At 40.1% G+C, this 27,824-nt stretch overlaps 2 protein-coding genes across 10 annotated transcripts in view; both read left to right on the top strand.

Annotated features, from left to right (window-relative positions):
* Positions 1–5,103, top strand: part of LOC109892928 (CAP-Gly domain-containing linker protein 2-like) — a 53,656-nt gene extending 48,553 nt beyond the window's left edge. The window contains exons 17-19 of the mRNA XM_031825946.1: positions 276–467; positions 1,528–1,590; positions 1,938–5,103. Of these exons, the coding sequence (XP_031681806.1) occupies positions 276–467; positions 1,528–1,590; positions 1,938–1,949 (267 nt within the window). The 3' untranslated portion in view covers positions 1,950–5,103. The remainder of the gene's footprint in view (positions 1–275; positions 468–1,527; positions 1,591–1,937) is intronic.
* A 485-nt stretch (positions 5,104–5,588) lies between these two features.
* Positions 5,589–27,824, top strand: part of LOC109892930 (general transcription factor II-I repeat domain-containing protein 1) — a 50,061-nt gene continuing 27,825 nt past the window's right edge. For 2 of the 9 annotated variants that reach the window (XM_031826829.1, XM_020485821.2), the window contains exons 1-6: positions 6,436–6,550; positions 16,990–17,122; positions 23,459–23,600; positions 25,749–25,925; positions 26,955–27,141; positions 27,291–27,622. In XM_031826829.1, the coding sequence (XP_031682689.1) occupies positions 16,997–17,122; positions 23,459–23,600; positions 25,749–25,925; positions 26,955–27,141; positions 27,291–27,622 (964 nt within the window). In that variant the 5' untranslated portion in view covers positions 6,436–6,550; positions 16,990–16,996. Of the gene's footprint in view, positions 5,690–5,985; positions 6,365–6,435; positions 6,551–16,989; positions 17,123–23,458; positions 23,601–25,748; positions 25,926–26,954; positions 27,142–27,290; positions 27,689–27,824 lie in introns of those variants that run through there. The other 7 variants (XM_031826826.1, XM_031826823.1, XM_031826825.1 and 4 more) reach the window with 7 other exon arrangements.

Here is a 27,824-nt window from a genome sequence, read left to right as displayed (position 1 = left end):
TACAGTATTTGGCTATTATTTCATTCATGTCTGTATCCTATATGACTTAAAATATGTTTGACTCTGTGTATTCATATCAAAGGCAGACCTAGCAATGACAGATGTAGCCCTCCACATTTGTCCAGCAATGGATTGAATAACTAAACAGGGTTGTGTTCATTCGGGCCCACAACTATAAAAGTCAAGGTAGTCTATTCCTGTTAAAGTCTGTTTTCTTTATTTTAGTGTCTAATGAACACCCAGTTGATCCCTACGCTTTATGTGTGTGTTCTCAGGGCAGGGAGAGGGGCTCGTCCCCAGATCACAGGCGCTACTCTATGCTGGACCCGTCGACCCTGGACTCGGAGGTGACACTTCTGCGCCAGCGGCTCATGAGCACAGAGGAGGCTCTGAGGGGAGCCCTGGAGCACAACCAGGAAGTGGACCAGCTGGTGCAGGCCATGCGCACGCACCCAGACAAGAGCGAGGTAAACTAGAACAGGACCACCTCTAGCTAGCACTTGTTTTGCCTTTCTGGGACAGATTTTGTTTTATAGTGACTATTTTGAAGTAGGGTCTACTTGCAATGACTGTGATTGTTTTTCCCTATTAAACTTTGTTTTTATCCAGAGCGACTTACAGTCACCCTAATTTAATGTAATATAAGCTACAGTTGCAGGCACTAAAAGTTAGGCTGTGTCATGGTTTTGGCAGAACAATTCCCACAATGTGTGTGCAACTAAATGTGGCACTCTATCGTCTCCCAGTGGTGTAAAATACGTATGAAAAAATACATTAAAGTACTACTTTACTCCACTACATTCTGAAAGAAAATAATGTACTTTTTACTCCATACATTTTCCCTAACACCCAAAAGTACTTGTTACATTTCGATTGCTTAGCAGGACAGGGAAATGGTCCAATTCAGAGCATCCCTGATCATCCTTACTGCCTCTGATCTCACGGGCTCACTAAACAGAAATGCTTCATTTGTAAATTATGTCTGAGGGTTGAAGTGTTCCCCTGGCTATATGTCAATTTAAAAAACAGGAACATTGTGTCATCTGGTTTGCTTAATATAAGTAATTAGAAATTATTCATATTTTTCCTTTTGATACTTAAGTACATTAAGCAATGACATTTACTTTAAACCCAAGTATTTTACTGGGTGACTTTCTGTTAACTTGAGTCGTTTTCTATTAAGGTAACGTTACTTTTACTCAAGTATGATAATTGGGTACTTTTTCCACTACTGTCGTCTCCTTGCGATAGTTTGTCACAGAAACCTTTACCCACAATGGTAACATGAGTTTGATTGGCAAATGTTTAAAAAAAATGTGTTTCTTGAACGGCAAACAGTGTATGTACCATGTAACAAAGTACTAACAACACTGTAATTACACTGTACTTGCCTTTGTAACAACCACATAAATACATGGTTTCAGTGTAATTTAATATAAAGTGGTACCGAAGGATGTTCGATACAAAACTCAGGATATATGAGTTTGAATAGTGTAAATGCACGCTTCTTTCATGATTCTCTTTCAGGTGCATGGTGGTGCAAATTCAGCCAATGGAATTCATCAACAGAATTTGTCCTTTACTCAAGATGTAGGTATAAATTCATCATAATAGCACATCAATCACACATGTTGTATGTCATATCAATTACATTTATCTTAACTCTATTAGATCAGTTAGTTACTCACTGTCTAGAGATTTACTAAATGCCATTATTGCCATTCCCACAATGAGTTGCATAAATACAACATTGACAGCTGGTTTACCTAACACAGATAAAGACTAGTTCTAGACTTAAAAGCATGCTTAATAGAGAATCTCCATTTAAAATGCTTTTTCTTCTAAAACAAGGCATAATCTGCCCTAGAGTAATACTCTGACTGATATGTATTTGGCACATTATTTGAGCTTCTTCAATTTGATGGATTGCTCCCCAGGAACAACACTGATATAGGAGAAGAAGAGCTCATCTTGGATTGGGGAAATACAGAGGTACATTTTAAAAGAAGAAGTCAGTACGACTTGGGACTAGCACGCCACTGGACTCCAGACAACATTTCCTGTTTACAGTTACTACCAAAACAATGTCTCTCTATCTCAATATGTACATTCATCTGTTGCAAAAAAGAAAAACACCCATTAGCCAAACTTAAGACAGCTTGAAGATACTGTAAAATGGTTGACAGAGGTGAAGAATTATAGGTATGACTTTTGAAAACTGATACATACCCTGCCTACATACCCAAGGATGGTATTGGACATTTGGGCATGAGATAACCTTTTATCTTAGTTTATTAGAGATTGTGACCCTATGAGCCTTGAAGGATGAATTGTGACTCCAGAGAATGAAATGACTCTGGTGTCTGATTGAAAACAAAGATTAAGAATTTGGCCTCAATCCATCACTTTTTGTTTTATTTATTTGCCACACTTCTTTTTTTTAATCCTTCTTAGATTACTGTAGCTGATTTGACCAGTGACGTTCAATTTGCTTCATAGCGAACATGCTCTGTAGTGAACATGTGAATGAAACGGGGATGCTGCTGGATTTAAGCTGATGTTGTATCTACATATGAATATAGCTGCATTATCTGAAATCTGTGCATACTGTAATTGTGTATTTAGTCAACTGAACCAATGCAACTTGGTGCTGTATGTGCACCAAATAGCTATCAGTTTAATGGTTTACTCATTTGAACTAAGTAATCCTTAATTCCACTGTGGCTTTACTGGATAGTGGGAAACCATACCACTTTGTAGTGTTTTCATACACGTGAGGGGAAAAAAGAAAGTCTTAACTTCCTATTGTTGATCATTTATCTAAAGAAAGTTCAACCTAGATCAATGCCTTGGGATCACTTTGTCCTTTGATTCGAGTAGGCCACTCAACGGCTGTTTGGAGCACAATGCAAACAATGGAACATTCAAAGCTTGTGTCCGAAATGTCACTCTATGACCAATATAGTGCACTACTTTTGACCAGAAAAGTAGTGAACTATATAGGGAATAGAGTGCCATTAGGGATGGAGGCCTACTGTAACTGCTTCCTCCATTCTGGAAGATCCCTCCCTTCTGGATGTAAACAACTAATCACAATGTACAGAATTGATACGTTACGGTCTTCCAAATGTTATTATCTCCATTGAACAAGCCAACAGTGAGATTCTAAATGCAGTCCATTACTGTATTCTTGGGAGATTAGTTGATATTCTGGTTGCGTCTCGAATGGCACCCTAATTTCCTACGTACAGTGAGCTCCAAAAGTATTGGGACAGTGACAAATGTTTTGTTGTTTTGGCTCTATACTCCAGCACTTTGGATTTGAAATGATAGAATAACTATGAGATTAAAGTGAAGACTGTCAGCTTTAATTTGACGGTATTTTCTTTCCTTATCGGGTGAACCATTTAGAAATTACAGCACCTTTTGTACATAGTCCCCCCATTTTAAGGGACCTTAGGTATTGGGACAAATTCACTTATGTGCATTAAAGTAGTAAAATGTTAAGTATTATCGCAGTGCTAGAGGCGTCACTACAGATCAGGGTTCGATCCCGGGCTGTATCACAACCGGCCGTGATCGGGAGTCCCATAGGGTGACGCACAATTGGCCCAGCGTCGTCTGGGTTAGGGGAGGGTTTGGCTGGGGGATCTTTACTTGGCTCATCGCGCTCTAGTGATTCCTTGTGGTGGACCGGGCACCTGCAGGTTGACCTCGGTTATCAATTGAACCTTATTTCCTCCGATGCATTGGTGCGGCTGGCTTCCGGGTTAAGCGGGCGGGTGTTAAGATTCGTGGTTAGGCGGGCCATGTTTCGGAGGACCCCTGACTGGACCTTCGCCTTCCGAGCCCATAGAGGAGTTGCAGTGATGAGACAATGTCGAAATTGGGGAGAAAGGGGGGTAAAATACAACAACAACAAAACATTATAAGAATAATATTAATAATAAGTTCTGTATTTGGTCCCAAATTCATAGCATGCAATGACTACATCAAGCTTGTGACTCGACAAATTTGTTGGAAGCATTTGCTGTTTTATTTTGGTTGTGTTTCAGATTGTATTGTGTCATTTTGGAGTCACTTTTATTGTAAATAAGAATAGAATATGTTTCTAAACACTTCTACATGAATATGGAATAGCTAATCCTGAATGAATTGTGAATAATGATGAGTGATAAAGTTAAACGTACAAATATCATACCCCCAAGACATGCTAACGTCTCACCATAACAATAACAGGGGAGGTTAGCATTTTTGGGGGGTATGATATTTATACCTCTAACTTTTTCCCTCATCATTATTCATGAATCAATCAGGATGATCCGTAATCATGGTAGCATCCAGATTAGTGTAGAAGTGTTTAGAAATATATTATATTCTTATTTACAATAAAAATTACAATACATTATCTACCATTAATTTCTATTGGGCACAAAATAATCTGAAACACAACTAAAACAAACAGCAAATGCATCCAACAAATGTGTAGAGTCACAAGCTTGATGTAGTGATTGCATGCTATAAATATGGGACCAAATACTAAACTTTTGACTACTTTAATACACAGATAGGTCAATTTGTCCCAATTATTTTGGTCTCCTAAAAATCGGTGTTCTATGTACAAAAAGTGCTGTAATTTATAAAAGGTTCACCCGATATGGATGAAAATACCTTCAAATTAAAGCTGACAGTCTGCACTCAAACCCCGTAGACATTGTATAAATTCAAATCCAAAGTGCTGGAGTACAGATCCAAAACAACAACAAAAATTGTCCCTGTCCCAATACTTTTGGAGCTCACTGTGTATTGTGCACTACTTTTGACCCAGGGCTCTACCCCTGGTCTAAAGTAGTGCACCATTTTGAATGCAGACTCTGTCTTTGGGAGAACATTATTTTGATGTGACTAATGTGGAATGTAAGACTTGGGGATCGACATTTCATGGGCAAAGTGTAGGGCTGGCATCTGGTCAGTGAAACTGAAGCTACAAATTGTCATTGGATATTGTATATGGGCTTTTTCATATAGGAAACACTTCGTACCCTTAATGCTGTAATGATTTCTGAGATTGAGTCATTAAATGTTAACAATGTGGGCAAAGGATTATGGAGTTTTATTTCATGTGGACATATTTTCTGATGTGTTAAGCATTTATTAATGTCGTGTGCAGACAACGTAATGAGCAGCTGACCAATTACGCAAGGCTTTAGCTCTGGGTTAACTGAGATTAGGCCTTTATTGAACACCCATTTACAATTTTCTCACTCACAAATAAATCCTGTTTGTAGTTTTCTTACCTGCTGGACATGGGCGCACACACACACACACACATACACACACAGCTCCCACTGGTGATTAATGGTGTCACAATAAACATTTGGCTCAGTTGTGGAAGTGATGTATCCTACATGGGAAAATTGCCATGATAGAGGCTGTGAAGCCCAAAACGGTGCAGCAACAAATGTTGGGAAAGTGTTCAGAAATGTACTTCTAAAAGTGGGACCAGACAGAGTACAATACTGTACTCAAACACTAGGGGCAAAGTAGGCTGCTATTAATGATTTATGCACTTGGCCAATGTCACCAAGGATATGAAGTGAGCTAGATCACATGCAAAGGGGCAGTTTGGGCACTGCTCAGGTGGCTGACCAAAATAGTTCACAATTCAACCCCTTGATGATATACAGAGGTAAAGTATTGTTATCATATTACATGTTGAAATTGTATATTTTAGGTGTTCCTTTTTCACTATAGTTGAGTCAATTCTAAAAAGCACTTAAATTAATTTACCAAATAATACATTGTCCATTATATATAATCATCCTTTATAATACATTATATTAGTCCCAATTAGTTTTAAAACCAGCTTTTGTGCAGTCAAGCCTAAATGTTTAGTTATTTAGTTAAATGTTTAATGCGGAGTGTGATATTTGTTTGTTTGTTTTTACAACAGGTTTAACTCACGACCCTCCATGCGAGTTTCCCCCCATGGTTTCCCAGAGGTTCCTTAATCCTAGCTATATGTAAATTACAGCCAATAGATGCTGTTGTTGAGTTGGACCGGGATTAGTGGAGGCGAATGAGTTTCAATTTTACTGGATTAGCTACAGAACAAAGAAACGGGACACACTCCACTGTTAAAGAAAATAGAAAAAACGGGGGAAATAGAAAAATAATCTCGGTGATAACGTTTTGCTAACGAATTTTGTGCAGTAATGCTTCAGATTACAAGGTTTCGAAACCCCGATATTAATGCTAGATTTTAGATGGGAATTCTACCCAGCAATTTCGGTTGGATTAAACGGGGAATAACCATATTCCGGGATTGACAGTGTAAAACAATTTAAACGTTGATGTTGGTAAGGTATGCATCATGTTATTGTAACATTTATCAACATTCAAACATAAAACCGTGTCTTTTGTATACACGTGACTTTTTATGACTGTACAAATTGTGAAATTACAGATTAGAATTCTGGGGGAGGAGATGGGCCAGCTCGATTGAACCTTCTCGCTATTTCCATAGCTAGCTAGCTAGATGCGGACAATGGTATGGGCTAAACTGTATTTATGTTGCTAAATTGTGTATTTGATATGTGTACAGCCAACCGAGCAACATAATTTCGCAGAATGATACGATGTACGACGAGTCTTGGTTGGGTGTTAGCACGGATGGTTTAGCTAACGTTAGCAAGAAAGCGAATTTAGCTAGCTAGCCAGCTATCCGGTCATTGTTTTGTTGCCTGTTATTAGCTAAAACGGGTGGCATATTACATTTTGTGTGTTGAGTATAAATTAAGACATTTTTCAAGAGCACGTCAACCATTTTACTTTAGTGAAAGCTTACTGGTTAGCTACCTAGCCAGTTTAGCTAGCTAATTAAATTAGACTCAAACGTTTTGTTCAATCTTGTCAACGTGATCTAGCGAGCTAGCAGGCAGCCCACATAGACATTGGTTGAAAACACTTTCACAACTGTCGTGCACAGTTTTCTCTTCCCAATCTCATCCACTATTTTTGCATTGATACTAACTACTCTTCTGTAGCTAACGTTAGGTAGTTAGACTACATAGCTAGCTAGGTAGCTACAGTCAGGATTCAAAACTCTGGAGTAGGGCGTGTAGCTAGCTAGTGTACTATAGCCAGCAGATTCGGACCCAACTGATGTTATGATTGTTTAAACTGAGCTGCACTGGGGTCGACGGTATTAATTGTTAGATTAAGACAATGCGGAGCAGGCACGAGATATAGGTCGGAAAACGTACCTGCAGGGATGGGATGTGCCACTGTTATGCAAATTTGACCTATATCCAAACTGATACATTAATAAGATTGAAATACTGCTATTTTACTGGAAAACTGCCCTTGTTCTAGGGCTAGATTGTAGAAGCCACCACTGCCATTCCTGCCAATCAGCTCCTTTGTTGTGGAATGGCACACAATGGCTGCTGTGGGTACTGTTAGCTAGCACGAGGATGAAAAGGCAGCTTTCCAGAAAAAATAGCAGTCGTTCAATCTTCCGTGTGTAACAGTTAGGATAATGGGACAAATCGGAGCACAATGCAATTTCTAATCACTGGATTGAGGTATGTTTTCGACCCAGTGCAGCTCAGTGTAAACAAGTGTAACGGTAGGGTCTTAATCTGCTGACTAGCTAGTTTACTATCATGTCAAGAACATATCATGGAAGTTCACCTCAAACAAGCTTCACATGCAGTTTACCCAATGCATGCAGCGTAGCCTAGTGGTTAGAGCGTTGGACTAGTAACCGGAAGGTTGCAAGTTCAAACCCCCGAGCTGACAAGGTACAAGCTGTCGTTCTGCCCCTAAACAGGCAGTTAACCCACTGTTCCTAGGCCGTCATTGAAAATAATAATTTGTTATTAACTGACTTGCCTAGTTAAATAAAGGTAAAATAAAAAATAAAAAATTACCTGAGACATGATGTAAAAGCAGCTAGCTACAGTAACCTATGCCATGCCACAATTTTCTAAATTATATTAATTTTGTAGACACTCTTATCATACCTCTAATTGCTCCTGTAAATCGCTATGTGCCTGGCAGAGGACTTGTGGTTACTGGCCCAAAGATCTTAACCGCTAGGCTACCTCAGTAAATATACCTCAGTAAATGTTACAAGTAGGGATGTGACAAATGGACAATTTTACTATAAGGTGCTACACATAGGATATTTTGGAATTTTTGGAGTGTAAATTCAAACATGTCCATAATATATCTGCATCAATAGTGGAATGATAGTTTTTCACAGTCTTACTTACCCACCAGTGTTGTGATATTCATCTATTGATTTCTCCCACTGGTCTGGCATCTGAAAATGGGGAAAACTGTTTTGAGTTTGTTGCTGTGTTGTCTAGGGAAATCGGGTCAAGTGGCCAGTGTAGAAAGCGCTCTGTCATTTCCTGGTTGCTAAAACTTCTACACGGTTTGCTCAATTGCCATTTGCGTGAGAAAACATTGCTGTGAAATGTCTTTTCAATAACAAACAATATAGTTTTTACAGCTGTTTGAAGTTGGTGGACCAAAACTGAAAGTAAAAGGCTCGAGTCTCTGCCAAATTGCGGGGGATGAGGGAGATTTGTTTTGAATGCAGCCTAGTGGTGTTGTAATTCACCGATCTTCTATTTAATGTTGAAACTTAAAAAAAAAAATGGTTTCCCTTTTAAACAACAAGAAAATAAATATACAATTCCACATCAATTCACAGTGCAGAATAATGGTTATATTACATATGTATTAGAGGTCGACCGATTAATCCGAATGGACGATTAATTATTGCCGATTTCAAGTTTTCGTAACAATCGGTAATCAGCATTTTTGGACACCGATTATGGGCAGTCCATGAGGAGACTGCGTGGCAGGCTGACTATCTGTTATACGAGTGCAGCAAGGAGCCAAGGTAAGTTGCTAGCTAGCATTAAACTTATCTTATAAAAAAACAATCAATCTTAACATAATCACTAGTTAACTACACATGGTTGATGATATTACTAGTTTATCTAGCTTGTCCTGCGTTGCATATAATCGATGCAGTGCCTGAATTTATCATTAAATCACAGCCTACTTCACCAAACGGGTGATTTAATTAACGCATTAAGCGCATTTGCGAAAAAAAAAGTATTGTCGTTGCACCAATGTGTACCTAACCATAAACATCAATGCCTTTCTTAAAATCAATACACAAGTATATATTTGTAAACCTGCATATTTAGTTAATATTGCCTGCTAATATGAATTTCTTTTAACTAGGGAAATTGTGTCACTTCTCTTGCGTTCTGTGCAGGTAGAGTATGGGTATACGCAGCAGTTTGGGCCGCCTGGCTTGTTGTGAACTGTGTGAAGACCATTTCTTCCTAACAAAGACTGTAATTAATTTGCCAGAATTGTACATAATTATGACATAACATTGAAGGTTGTGCAATGTAACAGCAATATTTAGACTTAGGGATGCCACGCATTAGATAAAATATGGAACGGTTCCGTATCTCACTGAAAGAATAAACGTTTTGTTTATCAACTCCCGAGATTAGGCTGGCAATACTAAAGTGCCTATTAGAACATCCAATAGTCAAAGGTATATGAAATACAAATGGTATAGAGAGAAATAGTCCTATAATAACTACAACCTAAAACTTCTTACCCGGGAATATTGAAGACTCGTGTTAAAAGGAACCACCAGCTTTCATATGTTCTGAGCAAGGAACTTAAACGTTAGCTTTTTTACTTGGCACATATTGCACTTTTACTTTCTTCTCCAAAACTTTGTTTTTGCATTATTTAAACCAAATTGAACATGTTTCATTATTTATTTGAGACTAAATTGATTTTATTGATGTATTATATCAAGTTAAAATAAGTGTTCATTCAGTATGGTTGTAATTGTCATTATTACAAATATATCTAAAAATCAGCCGATTAATCGGTATCGGCTTTTTTGGTCCTCCAATTATCGGTATCGGCTTTTCTTGGTCCTCCAATTATCAGTATCTGCGTTGAAAAATCATAATCAGTCGACCTCTAATATATATGACCTCAGGAGATAGTTTCGAAGTGCCACTGAACGTGCATATTACTTTTATTTTTGTATTTTATTTTACCAGGTATGATTGACTCAAGCTGACCACACAGCTCACATGCGTGAGCGCTGCAAAATACATTTACACATACATGTTATTCAATCATTGCACCCACCCTGACCGCGTGCCTCAACGAGCGTCTGCGTGGCCAAGCGCTAAAATAGAAATAGGTTCTATTTGTGACGCTCAACACGCTGTATGTCCAGCCTCTCCCATCTCCTCATTGGTGTTTAGGACCATATGCCCATGTGGGTAATTGAAAGATGAACTGACGTCCACACTCCAGTCGGTTGTAGTAATGCATCGTAAAGATGGTTGCCAACCGCCATATAAAGTCCAAAGAAGTAAAAAAGAAGCCTGAGGAAGGAGGAGAGATGACGAGAAAGGAATTCAGTTTACCGTTTTATTTGTGGATTAATTGTTGGAATAGAGGACCTTGTGCATTTCAGGTAAAATAACAACCCAATGTTGATATCCCAGGACAAATTAGCCAGCAACAGCAAGCTAGCTAAATTGCCATAAATGTTATTAATGCTTTTCGACCTGTCCCCAAATTAATATAATTGTTTCGGAGTCTATGATATTTCAATCTGCGTGTTGGTTTCGTGTCTGGTGTGGGTGTACAAAATCAACATGCATGCGTGCGTCGGTTTGGTCAGCATGTAAGAAGCCAACCTTACTAGTTACCACAGTCAGAAAGTCATATACCCAGCTTCTTTCTACAATTTCTCGTCTTAAAATGTGATTTTAAACCTAACCTTAATCACACTGATAACCTTGTGCCTAACATTTAAATGAAGACCAAAGAACACATTTGTACTTTTTATGCATTTTTACGATATAGACAATATATTGTAAAAATTAACCCTGCTACTCTGACCCTGGCAACCTTGACCTGTCTTTCTCTTGCTGGACACTTTTGATCTCCAGCAATATGGGTACCCCTACAGTTAACATGCACAGCTTTCCCCACTAATACTACATATTCCTTTGTCTCATGCCCTCCTGCACACTTCTCACATCTAGGAATCTCCCTCCTACACACTGCTGCATCATGACCATAAGATGAACCTGTGAACTGTGAACCTCAGTTGTTCCGTGTATTTGAACTAATCCAGAACTAGCTGGATCTCCAAACTGCATTCCCCTGCTCAGACGTAGCAATCATCAACCAATGTGTGCAACGTCATCGACTGCAGGTGGGCACCAGACTACTATACCATATGATGTGGTAAGCTGATACGTAAAATACTTATCCAGGTGTTATAAGATCTGGCATGCGTCAGCAACGTCTGAGCAGAGGAATGACTCATGGCTATGCCTATCCCACAACGCAGGCATAATAGCCTAGCTGATGCACGTCTACAGCCTCTGGGATCATGCCTGGCATGCCAAAGATCAACATAATTCATTAAAAGTCATTGATCAGCACTGAGCCTAACAATTTAGATACAGTTGTGGTCTTCAAAAGGTCTCTAGGCCGCAATGGCTTGTTAAGGGGTATAAGCAAGTGTTGTGTATCAATGGCAGCGAGTGCCACAAGCCTCTTAGTGCAAAACCAGCTCAGAAAACCCTTATACCCCTTCTGAGTACATTGTAGCCTAATAACTCTGGCTAAATAATGCTTGGGCAATTATTCAACAAGTAAAGGATCAGCTTAGCCCTCTGTAGCCTGCAGAGGTTTACATGACATGAAGGAAATAACAGTGCCGGCTTTCCGGGGGGACTCAAATGGGTTAGGATGTCATTAGCTGGAGCATTTAAGCATGGCAGCTAGAGTAGCATTTTATCATTTTAAGATCAGGGCGTTACTCTCATACCAGGGAAGTGTTCTGAAGTGTAGCCATACTGTTGTGGTTCTTTTTTGTTTCTTAGGTAGAGGCTAGTTTCTCACAATCAAGGCACAGGCAAAACATTTTAGGTACTGTAGCCTGGTGGTATCATAAATGTTGTAAGACTAAGCTATATTTGGGCTACAGTCTGAAATGATTTGCTGTAAGGCAAGAGAGGCTACAATTGCAAATAGTTGAGTTGTTTTTGTTTTGTCCTTGCCAAAGGTCAAAGATGGCAATGTTTTTTTTAGAATAGTCCTTTTGTATTCCTATATGTATTATAAATTACCAAAGCAACAAACCTAAAGCTTTTTCAGTCACATGCACCTACATTAATAATTGTGCTTGACAAGTGAACAAGTGAAATTGGAACCGGAACCATATTGGTTCATTTGCATTTTTCCATCTCAACATCAGTGGCTGTGTCAATTTCCATGCTCTTTGTTTTGACATTTATACTTGTGACATTGCATTTGAAGTAGCCTAACCACTGCCAGCCAGAAAACACTTCATTTGAGTTCACTGGTGGTGGCTTTCTCTGGCTGCGAACAAAATGACGGTGCCCCCCTTCTCAATGTTTTGTGTGCCTCTGTTGCCTTAAAGATGGGATTGAAAGAGGCCATCTATTTCGGTGGTGTAATAGTTTAAGGGGCTTATGTTTGCTGTTGGTTCAGGGGTCGGCCCTATTCAGACAGGCATATTGGTGCAGTTGAGACTGTCTCTCTCTCTGCCCTCCCTCACTGTCTATGGTTTGGGGCTGCCCTGAGAGGCTAGGATAATGACTCCCAGTGTCTGGAGAGATTAAAGGCCGGAGCTGCATTGTTCAAATGCCTCGAGATTAGTTTCCAAGGAGCAGATTGCTGTTGCCATGAGAACGCAGTGCCTGGAATTAGGATTGGGGGGGGGTTCTTCTTTTTATATGCCCCACTCTTTCCTTCCCACTTTTATTTACCCTTTCTTTCCTTGACTTTCTATTGACACTGATTATATTGTCCAGTTAACATGTTTGTGATGAATGTTAGGCCTACTCCCCTGCAAATAGACTAATTTACCCTTTTCTAAGCCCCACCCCCTTGGTTACTGTTGAGCAAGAGCAACGTGAAGTTCATAGGTGTATATCAAATTTGGTGTCAGATGACAGCTGAGTCTATTTATTTTAAGACATACACTGTATACACTTTTTTCAAAAAAGTTCCATCCTAAAAATGTGGAATAAGTAAAGGCTTTGATTTCTGTTCAAACAGATGGAAAGGTGGTCTTAGAAAACATCTAGCAGGGAAAGTCTTAAAATGTATTAGAAATACATCAAACCACAATTATGTCAAAAACCCTGGCAACTAATATCAACATTTTATATTGTTTTTCAGAAATGATTTTCCTTCTGTAAGTAAAAAAAATAAAATATGTAGCCTAGTGTCTTGTCAATGTGTTACCAAAAATCTACATATCTTTAAGGTATTTTATAGTTTCTCTCCTTCATGAGGAAGGATAATGAAAGTTCACAAAAGTAACAAGTAAAGGTAGACCTACCAATTCGTTTTTGTGATAACAATTTGTTTTTCGATTTATTAAGTAATTAAAACAAGTCATTCTGTTACCAAATTGGTAACATAAACCCTTAAAAATCTGTAACAGAATTACTGCAACTGAATTGGCTACAATGGGAATTTATAGTAGTCACAAACCAGTTGGGTCACCTGCTACTATCCTCCCTTCCGCTAGCATACTGTTATGCTCAGCACAATGTTTTCTTTCTGTTTCTGTCCTGTGGTGGTCAAAACAAGAGTGTGAAAAATGTCTGGACAACCGCTCCCTCTCTCTCTCCCCCTGTCTCTCTTCTATCTCACTCTCTCCAGTTAATGTCAGCTCTCTCGGTCTTTTACTGACACCTACCCATGAGCCCCTTCTCTTTCCATACTGTAACCAGCCCTCTCACCCACAGAGCACCGACCGACATCAGAGGATGAGAAGTAGTTGAAATTTGATCAGTCAAAATCTGAACCAATCATAAACGACTGTTTCACAAATTTGGACAGCAGAGCAAATCAAATCAAATTGATTTATATAGCCCTTCGTACATCAGCTGATATCTCAAAGTGCTGTACAGAAACCCAGCCTAAAACCCCAAACAGCAAGCAATGCAGGTGTAGAAGAGAAAGAAAAGTAGAGTATAGTACTGTACAGTAGAGTTTAGAACAGTACAGTAACTCTACTGTGCTGTACTGTGATGTTCAAAATTATGAAGCAGACGTCTATGATTGTTACAAATTTGTTCCGGACCAGCCACATTTGGTCTTGTTTGAGGGAGGAGCTCATTAGAATAATAGCCAGTGTGTAGAATAATACCCAAACATGCAAAGGAGGCTAGGAAATGTTTCTACCTTCTGTGTACCTATCTACCGATACATCACCATGAAGAGAATGATATTCATAATTATGCATTTCTGTATCAGAGACCCATGATGTCATTCTGTTACCATCATTCTGTTACTGGGTGTTAATCCACTTCAGTTACTGTATTACAATAAACAAAATAGAGGTGTCTTATCATAGCTGACACTCCATTCTTTCTACAGACATCTTTACATTTGGAGTAGATATTTAAGAGTTTTGGGAAAATGTGGTCACATAAACGAAGGGAGATTTTACCATAATTCTGTTAACAAACTATACATCTGCACAGTTTTTCGAGTAAATGTGTTTGTTACATTTTCAGTGGAAATTGTTAAAAGTAATCAGTGTGAATAGAATTGTATGGTTTGTTTAACTTTGCAATCAAAGTTTTTTGTTTGACATTCTTTTAAAGTGAAAAATCGGGAATATCAGCGCCATTGGAACATTGCCCTATGACAACTCGGACAACATTTTTCTGGGAAGCCCAATTCCCCGTTCAAACTAGTGGAGAAAACCCCTTCAGGCAGTTTTTTATTTATTTTTTATTTATTACTCTGTGAAAATAAAACACAAACTAACCTTTGCTAATCAGGAGCCTCTCGGATATGTTGTGGTGGACTGTTATAACAATTGCTTCACTGGAACCTGGTAAAAAAAACTAGCCACTGGGTGACTGAATGCACTGTGTCAGCATGTAGCTACTAACCACTTTTGGAGCTAATGAATGCTCTCAAATCATATCCTGATGTCGACAGCAGATGAGGGTTAAATACATAATATAGCTAATTTAGCTAGCTAACATACATTTGGTGAAAACAAGGTATAATTAACTGGCTAACTAGCATTAGCAGCATTTTCAATGGTGGCCAGTGCAGCTAGCTAACAGTTTAACAGTTGCCATCCAATGGGGCACTGTGATTGATTGGGTGGGATTTAGCGAAGGGTCAATTATGAGTTTTCTCCTACACGGCTGTCCATTTTCCAAATAACATTGAACAGGGCTGTTATGGTCATGGGATTTTGGGTGACTGTTATTTGTCAGCCAAATGACTGCGGTCATTGCTATAAAATATGCACTTTTTCTCTTTTCCACCTCTCCTGAATGCGGGGGGGGCTCAACTGAAGACTTGTTTGCTACAACACCTTGCTTGTTTCCACAAAGAACGAAAAAGTTTCATCACATTGTTACCATGGAAACGGACTCAACCACAGGAATGCCTGTCTATCCCATCCATAGATATCCACTGAGTGTACAAAACATCAGGAACTTGTTAAATCCACTTCAATCAGTGTAGATGGAGGAGAGGAGATGGGTTAAAGAAGGATTTTTAAGCCTTGAGACAATTGAGACATGGAGGGTGAATGTACAAGACAAAATATTTAAGTGCCTTTGAACGGGGTATGGTAGTAGGTGCCAGGTGGACCGGTTTGAATGTGTCAAGAACTGCAGCGCTGTTGGGTTTTTCACGCTCAACAGTTTCGTATGGGTATTAAGAATGGTCCACCACCCAAGGACATCCAGCCAACTTGACACAACTGTGGGAAGCGTTGGAGTCAACATGGGCCAGCATCCCTGTGGAACGCTTTCGACACCTTGTGGAGTCCATGCCCCGACGAATAGAGGCTGTTCTGAGGGGGAAAAAGGGGTGCAACTCAAAATTAGGAAGGTGTTCCCAATGTTTTGTACACTCAGTGTAGCATGACCATACTATTGTTAAGGTCCCCGTCTTCAGTCAGATGTTCGTTTCACATACACAAAAAAGCATAAAGCATTTATGATGATCTTCATCTATAATCGCATGTTACACGATTATACAATTTCCGTGCCAGCCCTAAATTCGAAATTAGGACTAATCAGGAGCAAACGGAATTTGAGTACATTTTTCTTTCAATTCCTAGACAATTCCAACCTCTACAGTTATTTGCTGAGCTACCTTCTAAGGAGAGCAAATGAAGGATGAAGAGATTCAAATAAATATTCAGAGCTATCTTTAATTGGCTGACAAAGGCTTATCGTAATTAGCTACTTTCGCATGTGTGTGACGGATTTGGGTATTAGCATATTACATGGAGGGTATTATCGCCACTTTTAAAAGCCTCTTAATGAGAATAAACTTCCCCCTCCACCCAAATGACCCCCATCCAACTGCCATGTTTTATCACTATTCAAAATGCAGCCAAACCCTGTTGTCAAATCAAATGGGCTTCTTGTTGTTTTATTGGTGCGATGAATGGCAGATCAACGTCGTGTGCATTTGGTTACTGCTCAATAATTTGTAGGCTTTAGCTACCTTAAATGGCAGGACATGACTTTGTCTACCTAGCATATGCCATATACTTAGACCATGTATACACAGCCTCCTTTTCTACAGACGTGGGTAAAACGGAATCATTGTTCAGTGTTTTACTCAGAACCGAGCTCTGGGGTGAAGTTTCCCCTAGGTACAGATCTGGGATCTCCAATCATAACATCAACCACTAGTGAGTAAAATTCTAAACTGACCCTAGATCAGTGTAGGAGCAACTTCATCCTACTCCCAGAAGTGACTGATGGGATGCAGATGAGATACCATCCACATTTATGTAATCTACACAGGCAGACACAAATGACTGTTTCGGTTCATCTTCTTGATAACTTCTTGAAAGCCCTCTATTTTGTGTCCCCTCAGAAGAGGAATGGCACAGATGAGGAAGTCGGGATGTGACGGGATAAGGACTAACTCCCGGACTGAGCTGCGGGTCCCACAGGTGTCGGCCAGACAGGAGATCCTCACCAGCCTAGTGTCTGCGCTGGACTCAGTGGTAGGACCACTAACACACACAGACATACACATACCTTATTAGTTTTGCCATGGAAAAAATATGAAAGATTGATTTGTCAGGCAGTGTTATTTCAATGACTCCTTACAAAATCAAATTTGGCAATTCCATGGGAGCTGAAAATATTTTTGGTATTTTGGATTGTTCTGGCAATTCTCACATTGGCAGGATGGATATTTGAAATGCTTTTTACATTTGTTTTGCAAACCATTAAAAAAATCATGATTAAAGTGGCCATTTTTGGCTATTTTTTTAGACCTGTACATGCCTCCTGTAAGACCCTATGATTTGTGAACTACATGATACAGACAACATCTTGGTGTCATTATACTCCTTATGGTGTTCTCTCAAATATATGTATTGATATATGTATTGATTCCAAATTAAAATGTCACATTAAATTATTCAACAATAAAAATATTAATCTCTCAAAACTACCCATTTTAAGACTTTGTTTAGAACAATATACTCTACAATTACATCAAATTGCCAGAGTGGGCTCTCTGCTAATTCTGAAGATATGCTAAATTTTATGAGCACCACCAACACAGTGAATGGGAAAATAGATTCAAAGGGAACTCCAGCTGCTTGGCACTTGCTGAATGTGCAATCCTAAAGGAGACTGATTGTGGTTAATGTTAATTTATATGTATAAAATGGGTCATATCAAGGAAAGGGTAACTCAACCCCAATTTCAGCCTTTGCCCAACCCCTTCATTTAAAAAATGCAGTCAGGGGTGAAGTTGTGGGTGGGGGAAATAAACATTCATTTTGGGTGTGGATAAACATAGTTGTACCTGATCCCAACACTTTCTCACTAAAGCGTACTTACCAGAAGTCCACTGGCACGCTCTGATAATAAAATGATGTGCAACGCGAGCAGTTACGGCTATGTACAGTTAGCTCACCGTGGTAAGGTACCAACCAAGTTTCTGACATTACATTTTCATTTTAGCAGACGCTCTTAGTCAGAGCAACTTACAGGAGCAATTATGGTTAGGTGCCTTGCTCAAGGGCACATCGACAGATTTTTCATCTAGTCTGCTGGGGATTCAAACCAGAGACCTTTTAGGCTACTGGCCCACCGCTCTTACCGCTAGGCTAGCTGTCGCCCCATCTATTGCCACTTGCGGTGTAAGTTCGAATACCCCATGGGGCACAAAATACATCTTTTGAAATGTGTATTTTTATGCAGTAGCTATTTTTCCAATGGTCAAATTAACTCCTACATTAAAAACCTACAACTGCTGCCGATGTGACCCCTCTCACAGGTATAATTGGACTTTTTAGAAGTGTGTGGGCACTGTGAATGTTGTAAATAAGGGAGTAGCATTCACAACCATTGAACTATGAGCTTACTCTTCGTGGACTGTGCCACCAATCAGTAATAGTGGTTAAAAAGTACAACAATTTAACATGTTGTCATCTATTTCATTGTTACGATGGATGTAGCTACGAATATAAACGTATAGTCCTCATAGCCAAAAAAAAATTTCTTCGTAAAAGCACAGATGTGTATGAAACAGTAAGCAAAAACATTGAATTTGGTCATATGCGGAAATGTTCCTTACACTCCACTTACCAGGACCATTGCCAAATTGGGCACGCTGTCACCTGCTTTTATAATAAGCCTTGAGGTGTTACCACCCAGAAGAGTTTATTTCATACCGAACCCCTCCCTTGAGATGACATAGAGGGACCTTCTCAAGGTGCCTCTCTACATCATGATTTCAATGGTAGAGTTGAACCGCTAGTGGCAAAAGGAGCTAGATTTACTACTAAAATACCAAAAAATAGCACTTTTGTAACGAACTGTCAAAATGAAGAACAGAATTGGAATGTTTCACTAGAATGCCAAGAGTGTGCAAAGCTGTCATAAAGCCAAAGGGTGGCAACTTTGAAGAATCTCAAATATATTTGGACTTGTTTAACACTTTTTGGTTACTAAATGATTCCATATGTGTTAATTCATAGTTTTAATATCTTAACTATTCTACAATGTAGAAAATAGTAAAAAATAATAATATACAGTTGAAGTCGGAAGTTTACATACATTTTGTTTGGAGTCATTAAAACTTGTTTTTCAACCACTCCACAAATTTCTTGTGAACAAGCTATAGTTTTGGCAAGTCAGATACGACATCAACTTTATGCATGACACAAGTCATTTTTCCAACAATTGTTTACAGACAGATTATTTCACCTATAATTCAATGTATCACAATTCCAGTGGGTCAGACGTTTACATACACTAAGTTGACTGTGCCTTTAAACAGCTTGGAAAATTCCAGAAAATGTCATGGCTTTAGAAGCTTCTGATAGGCTTATTGACATAATTTGTGTCTGTTGGAGGTAAACTTGTGGATGTATTTCAAGGCCTACCTTCAAAATCAGTGCCTCTTTGCTTGACATCATGGAAAAATCAAAAGAAATCAGCCAAGACTTCAGAAAAAAATGGTAGACCTCCACAAGTCAGGTTCATCCTTGGGAGCAATTTCCAAACGCCTGAAGGTACCATGTTTATCTGTACAAAAAATAGTACGCAAGTATAAACACCATTGGACCACGCAGGCGTCATACCGCTCAGGAAGGAGACGCGTTCTGTCTCCTTGAGATGAACGTACTTTGGTGCGAAAAGTGCAAATCAATCCCAGAACAACAGCAAAGGACCTTGTGAAGATGCTGGAGGAAATGGGAACAAAAGTATCGATATCCACAGTGAAACGAGTCCTATATCGACTTAAAAGGCCGCTCAGCAAGGAAGACTAAGGCTTGCAACTGCACATGGGGACAAAGATCGTAATTTTTGGAGAAATGTCATTTGGTCTGATTAACCAAAAATTTTACTGTTTGGTCATAATGACCATCGATATGTTTGGAGGTAAAAAGGGGGAGGCTTGTGAGCCGAAGAACACCATCCCAACCGTGAAGCACGGGAGTGGCAGCATCATGTTCTGGGGGTGCTTTGCTGCAGGAGAGACTCATGCACTTCACAAAATAGAGGGCATCATGAGGCAGGAAAATGACGTGGATATATTGAAGCAACATCTCAAGACATCAGTCAGGAAGTTAAAGCTTGGTCGCAAATGGGTCTTCCAAATGGACAATGACCTCAAGCATACTGCAAAAGTTGTGGCAAAATGGCTTAAGGACAACAGAGTCAGGGTATTGGAGAGGCCATCACAAAGCCCTGACCTCAATCCTATAGAAAATGTGTGGGTAGAACTGAAAAAGCATGCAAGGAGGCCTACAAACCTTATTCAGTTACACCAGCTCTGTCAGGAGGAATGGGCCAAAATTCACCCAACTTATTGTGGGAAGCTTGTGGAAGGCTACCCAAAACATTTGACCCAAGTGAAACAATTTAAAGGCAATGCTAACAAATAGTAATTGAGTGTATGTAATCTTCTGAACCACAGGGAATGTGATGAAATAAATAAAAGCTGAAATAAATCATTCTCCCTACTATTATTCTGACATTTCACATTCTTAAAATAAACTGGTGATCCTAACTGACCTAAGACAGGGAATTTTTACAAGGATTAAATGTCAGGAATTGTGAACAACTGAGTTTAAATGTATTTGGCTAAGGTGTAATGTAAACTTCCGACTTCAACTGTGTATATATATTGAAATTAGTAGGTGTGTCCAAACTTTTGACTTGTACTGTATATACACTGCTCAAAAAAATAAAGGGAACACTAAAATAACACATCCTAGATCTGAATTAATGAAATATTCTTATTAAATACTTTTTTCTTTACATAGTTGAATGTGCTGACATCAAAATCACACAAAAATGATCAATGGAAATCAAATTTATCAACCCATGGAGGTCTGGATTTGGAGTCCCACTCAAAATTAAAGTGGAAAACCACACTACAGGCTGATCCAACTTTGATGTAATGTCCTTAAAACAAGTCAAAATGAGGCTCAGTAGTGCGTGTGGCCTCCACTTGCCTGTATGACCTCTCTACAATGCCTGGGCATGCTCCTGATGAGATGGCGGATGGTCTCCTGAGGGATATCCTCCCAGACCTGGACTAAAGCATCCGGCAACTCCTGGACAGTCTGTGGTGCAACGTGCCGTTTGTGGATGGAGCGAGACATGATGTCCCAGATGTGCTCAATTGGATTCAGGTCTGGGGAATGGGCGGGCCAGTCCATAGCATCAATGCCTTCCTCTTGAAGGAACTGCTGACACACTCCAGCCACATGGGGTCTAGCATTGCCTTGCATTAGGAGGAACCCAGGGCCAACCGCACCAGCATATGGTCTCACAAGGGGTCTGAGGATCTCATCTCGGTACCTAATGGCAGTCAGGCTACCTCTGGCGAGCACATGGAGGGCTGTGCGGCCCCCCAAAGAAATGCCACCCCACACCATGACTGACCCACCGCCAAACCGGTCATGCTGGAGGATGTTGCAGGCAGCAGAACGTTCTCCACAGCGTCTCCCGACTGTCACGTCTGTCACATGTGCTCAGTGTGAACCTGCTTACATCTGTGAAGAGCACAGGGCGTCGGTGGCGAATTTGCCAATCTTGGTGTTCTCTGGCATATGCCAAACGTCCTGCACGGTGTTGGGCTGTAAGCACAACTCCCACCTGTGGACGTCGGGCCCTCATACCACCCTCATGGAGTCTGTTTCTGATAGTTTGAGCAGACACATGCACATTTGTGGCATGCTGGAGGTCATTTTGCAGGGCTCTGGCAGTGCTCCTCCTGCTCCTCCTTGCACAAAGGCAGAGGTAGCGGTCCTGCTGCAGGGTTGTTGCCCTCCTACGGCCTCCTCCACGTCTCCTGATGTACTGGCCTGTCTCCTGGTAGCGCCTCCATGCTCTGGACACTACGCTGGCAGACACAGCAAACCTTCTTGCCACAGCTCGCATTGATGTTCCATCCTGGATGAGCTGCACTACCTGAGCCACTTGTGTGGGTTGTAGACTCCGTCTCATGCTACCACTAGAGTGAAAGCACCGCCAGCATTCAAAAGTGACCAAAACATCAGTCAGGAAGCATAGGAACTGAGAAGTGGTCTGTGGTCACCGCCTGCAGAACCACACCTTTATTGGGGGTGTCTGGCTAATTGCCTATAATTTCCATGTGAAATTTGTCAATCAGTGTTGATTCCCAAGTGGACAGTTTGATTTCACAGAAGTGTGATTGACTTGGAGTTACATTGTGTTGTTTAAGTGTTCCCTTTATTTTTTGAGCAGTGTATATTTAAAAACAAATTGGCGTCAGAAAACATTGTGAAGTGAACCACTGTGTAATATAGTTAAATATGTGTACATGCAAATACAACCAAAAGTTTTTAGACAGCAAAAATGGCTAGGGATTGTAAGAAGTCGGAAGAAGATTCATTGAATAGAACAATATTCTAAATGTTGATTAAGTGTACTTTGAGCCTCACAGTAACACTAGGAAATGTTTTTCTGTATTCACTCTGAAGCTGTGTTCGAATACTCATCCTAAACATTCTATTTGTGATGTAAATTGAGTATGTAGTATGCTTATTGGTCATAGTATGGATGTTAGTAGTATGCCAAAAGATGTACTACATTCGCCAAAATACGAAGTATACAAGGAGTGGACACTATTTCCAGGCTCTTAGGGCCCATAATGTAATTATTCAGAAAATGGGTGTGGATTCACAAAATTTTCAGATTTGAATAAAATTGAGGAAAATATACTGCCGAAGTCCGACGACGGCGTATTCACATCCATTGCTTTAACTAATTATGACAACTGTTGAGCAATGTAATGACTTTTCAAATAAGTTACACGTTATGGTGGCTGACAATTTGTTAGCTACACTAGCCTTACAAACTACATAGCATATAATTTCTGCAGTTGCTTTTATATACCGAAATGTTAGCTAGCTAACTAACGTTAGTTGGCTACTAACACATCAAACTTGACAGTATATTAACTATATGCTATCTAACGACCCACCATTTAGTGACTTGATTATTCACGTCATTCTTAGCTTAGTTAAGTGGTATAGTCGTTATGCCTTCTCAATGGACATTGTTATTGAAGTCGTAAGATGTCTAGCTAGTAATTTGTCCGCTATGTTAACAATCTAGCAAGAAGTTGCATAGCAACAGCATCTACTTCTGGTAGAAAGGCGAAGTGCTAGTACACTCAACTGAAATGATACCGTTCATTTACAGTATACTAAAATTAACTGATAGTATGTAGTATATACTCATTAAATATGTAGTATACAGTTTGTTAGTATGGGTTTTCGAACACAGCTTTAGTCTTGCTTGAGAAGGTACCCTATGACCTTGTCTTTTAACCTGTGTTCCAGTGTACAGCCATGTCAAAGCTCAATGCCGAAGTGGCTTGCGTCACAGTGCACGAGGACAGCGTGATCGCCGTGGGAACAGAAAAGGGAAGAGCTTTCCTCAACTCACGGAGGGAAATACAAACAGACTTCCACAAGTTTTGCAGTGAGTGCTTCGCTGTGTACTGGGCAAAAAAGCTGAATCGGGTATAATTTGCCCAAATCACATAACACGATATGGCTACATTTTTCACTTGGAGCACAATTGCTACAACATTTTCCTCACAGGTCCTGCTTTTGTCTTGGAGTTGAACTTAGTTTTTTTTTTTTATCTGAGCCTAAAAAGGTTTTGTCTTATTTAAGTAATTCAATCTCTAGTTTTACATTTACATTTGAGTCATTTAGCATTTGCTCTTATCCGGAGTGTTGAACCATTTTTATTGTTTGTATCTCTGTAATGTGTCTCTATCCATGTAACTGTACACTGAATGTATCTATATACTTAAAAAAAATGGGACCACAATGGAAATAAGTCTCTGACTTTATTGTGCAATCCCAGTCAAGTAAAAAAAAAATCTGTGTAAATATGTATATATTTTTTTACTGATAAATAAATCTATCAATCAATTCTAAAGCAATTGAGAACTAGAATAGCCCAACTTTGAGTTAAACTGGCAAGGTGAATAGTGGAGATGTACAGTGAGGGGAAAAGTATTTGATCCCCTGCTGATTTTGTACGTTTGCCCACTGACGAAGAAATTAGTCTATACTTTTAATGGTAGGTTTATTTGAACAGTGAGAGACAGAATAACAACAACAAAATTCAGTAAAACGCATGTCAAAAATGTTATAAATTGATTTGCATTTTAATGATGGAAATGAGTATTTGACCCCCTCTCAATCAGAAAGATTTCTGGCTCCCAGGTGTCTTTTATACAGGTAAAGAGCTGAGATTAGGAGCACACTCTTAAAGGGAGTGCTCCTAATCTCAGCTTGTTACCTGTATAAAAGACACCTGTCCACAGACGCAATCAATCAATCAATCAGATTCCAATCTCTCCACCATGGCCAAGACCAAAGAACTCTCCAAGGATGTCAGGGACAAGATTGTAGACCTATACAAGGCTGGAATGGGCTACAAGACCATCGCCAAGCAGCTTGGTGAGAAGGTGACAACAATTGGTGCGATTATTCGCAAATGGAAGAAACACAAAAGAACTGTCAATCTCCCTCGGCCTGGGGCTCCGTGCAAGATCTCACCTCGTGGAGTTGCAATGATCATGAGAACGGTGAGGAATCAGCCCAGAACTACACGGGAGGATCTTGTCAATGATCTCAAGGCAGCTGGGACCATAGTCACCAAGAAAACAATTGGTAACACTACGCCGTGAAGGACTGAAATCCTGCAGAGCCCGCAAGGTCCCCCTGCTCAAGAAAGCACATATACATGCCCGTCTGAAGTTTGCCAATGAACATCTGAATGATTCAGAGAACAACTGGGTGAAAGTGTTGTGGTCAGATGAGACCAAAATGGAGCTCTTTGGCATCAACTCAACTCTCCGTGTTTGGAGGAGGAAGAATGCTGCCTCTGACCCCAAGAACAACATCCCCACCGTCAAACATGGAGGTGGAAACATTATGCCTTGTGGGTGTTTTTCTGCTAAGGGGAAAGGACAACTTCACCGCATCAAAGGGGCGATGGACAGGGCCATGTACCGTCAAATCTTCGGTGAGAACCTCCTTCCCTCAGCCAGGGCATTGAAAATGGGTCATGGATGGGTATTCCAGAATGACAATGACCCAAAACTCACGGCCAAGGCAACAAAGGAGTGGCTCAAGAAAAAGCACATTAAGGTCCTGGAGTGGCCTAGCCAGTCTCCAGACCTTAATCCCATAGAAAATCTGTGGAGGGAGTTAAGGTTCGAGTTGCCAAACGTCAGCCTCGAAACCTTAATGATTTGGAGAATATCTGCAAAGAGGAGTGGGACAAAATCCCTCCTGAGATGTGTGCAAACCTGGTGGCCAACTACAAGAAATGTGTGACCTCTGTGATTGCCAACAAGTGCTAAGTCATGTTTTGCAGAGGGGTCAAATACTTATTTTTCTCATTAAAATACAAATCAATTTATAATATTTTTGACGTGTTTTTCTGGCTTTTTTTGTGTTATTCTGTCTCACTGTTCAAGTAAACCTACCTTTACAATTATAGACTGATCATTTCTTTGTCAGTGGGCAAACATACAAAATCAGCAGGGGATCAAATACTTTTTTCCCTCACTGTATGCCTTTAGTTTCTCATGCTTGATTCTTTCAGGGGTGCACTGTCTGCAAGGGCTGACCACAGTGAATGCCCATGCCAAAGTCCAGGAGAGTGAATTCAGCAAGCTTGGTAAAGAGGGCGGGCTCGGCAAACAAAGGGCGTCAACAGATGCCCACTCTAACATCTTTGTCTTGAGGAAAATGGTGGAGGAAGTCTTCAGTGTGCTTTACAGTAAGGGCTTCAACATACCTCGCCAAACAAAGATATAATTTTTTTAGGCCTGCGCTATCGGAATTATTTCTATTTTCTAATTTCACTTCCTAATTTCTACCTTCTCATAATTGAAATCAAATGTCAAACACATGATTGAATGTTAATATTTACAGTAAATTGACATGCAATGAAGTTTCAGATGAAACGTTCCTTTTCTAATCTCTACCTTCTCATAACTAAAATCCTATTTCTGACACGCGATTGAATGTTTTTCTATTGTCAAATCAAACTTTATTTGTCTCGTGTACAGGGTGCAACCGTAAAACAGTCCAGCGAAATGCTTGCTTACAAGCTGTTTCTCAATAATGCAGCTTGTAAGTAAGCATTTCGCTGGACTGTTTTACACATTTTATTTCATGTGCTTAGTAATTCATTTACGTCTGTCCCTCATTTTAAGGTCAACCCTCTTATGTGAACTAAACTCTCATTTATTATTGTGGAACTATTCCTGTAAAAAAAATAAAAAAATCTAAAGAAACATTGAACATCTAATAGTCAAATCATAGTGTAAAAGCAGGTGGAGCTTGCATTCAATTGCCACTTCCTGTTGCACACAGCAAGCTTCCATTCCTCCTGCCACAAGGGGGTTTTATGGCTGATTTAAGATGAAATCATCAACCTTGTTACTGTCAACCCTGTAACTTTCTTTGGCACATAATTGGAACTTAATATAGTTTTTTTTGAGATGGGGATAACTAATAGTTTTTATGATGTTGACATCATTTTTAAATTAGGTGAAATCAAAAAAACATTTGACTATGTTACACTTCTCAAAAGGCACCGAATTAGTGGAACGACCCAGTAATAATAACAATAGAAGCAGCAGTGTATATATTATAGGTGAACGTGCGTGTGCATGTGTCAGTCATTTGACATGTCCTTTTCTAATTTTTAGCATCTCACAACAGAAAGCATGTTTCTGACAAGACATGGAATGTTGCCATTTACAGACATTTGACATGCTGTATGTATGTGATAATTTTCCAGGTGAGGCTGTTGGGAAGAGCAATAGCCTAGTCCCTGTGCCTTATGAGTGGATCCTGAAGGACCCCAGCTCTGTGGTGGCCCACGGCCTGCCTGAGGGGATCGCCCTGAGGAAACCTGCTGAGTATAACACCAAGACCTTAATGAAGATCCTGGAGCAGAGCAACCGCATCTACTTCACTGTCAAAAGGTGATCTCACTCCATACAGTACTTCATGACGTACCTGCATAAATGGCAGAAGTAAGGCAGCATAATTAGGATTGATCCAGGGTTGGTCTTGTTATTGACACACAGCTTTATCTTCTCCTGTTTCCTTCTTCTTCATCATCTGTTTATAGGGGAACGGAGTCGCCTTTGCGCGAGACTAAGTCCAGTGCCGGCAATGTCAGCAACCACAACTCCTTCTCGGGCACCACCAAGATCCTAGCCAAACACGGCCCAGCCTCCAAGCCTGCCTCCACCGCCCAGGAATTGTCCACCGCATCAGTCTCGGCCAGCAACTCCATGCTCCACAGCTTCTTGTATGGCATGCCCATGTCCTCCCTGCCGCACCCTGATGGCAAGCTGGACCTCAAGCCCGCGTCCCTCCTCAACCTGGACAAAGACCGCCTGGGGGCCTGGGTGGCAGGGGCGGAGAAAGGGACGGCCGCCAAGGACAGTTCTGACAATGGTAAAATATATAACGTGACCCCACAGGAAGAAGCTGTTGCTGAGGTAGCAGATGATGGACATCCAGGTTACTACTGACAAACCCTTCACCATTTTGAGTCACCGTTCATTTTCTGTCTCTGTAATTTAATTAATTTGGCAGGGTTACTATTCTCCCTGTCATTTTTGCTAGTGGTTATACTACTGGCTGTCATTTCACATAA

This window comes from Oncorhynchus kisutch, linkage group LG6, assembly GCF_002021735.2.
Source record: "Oncorhynchus kisutch isolate 150728-3 linkage group LG6, Okis_V2, whole genome shotgun sequence".
Taxonomy (NCBI): Eukaryota; Metazoa; Chordata; class Actinopteri; order Salmoniformes; family Salmonidae; genus Oncorhynchus; species Oncorhynchus kisutch.
The sequence above is the reverse complement of the archived record's forward strand: the minus strand, read 5'-3'. Positions and strand labels throughout refer to the sequence as shown.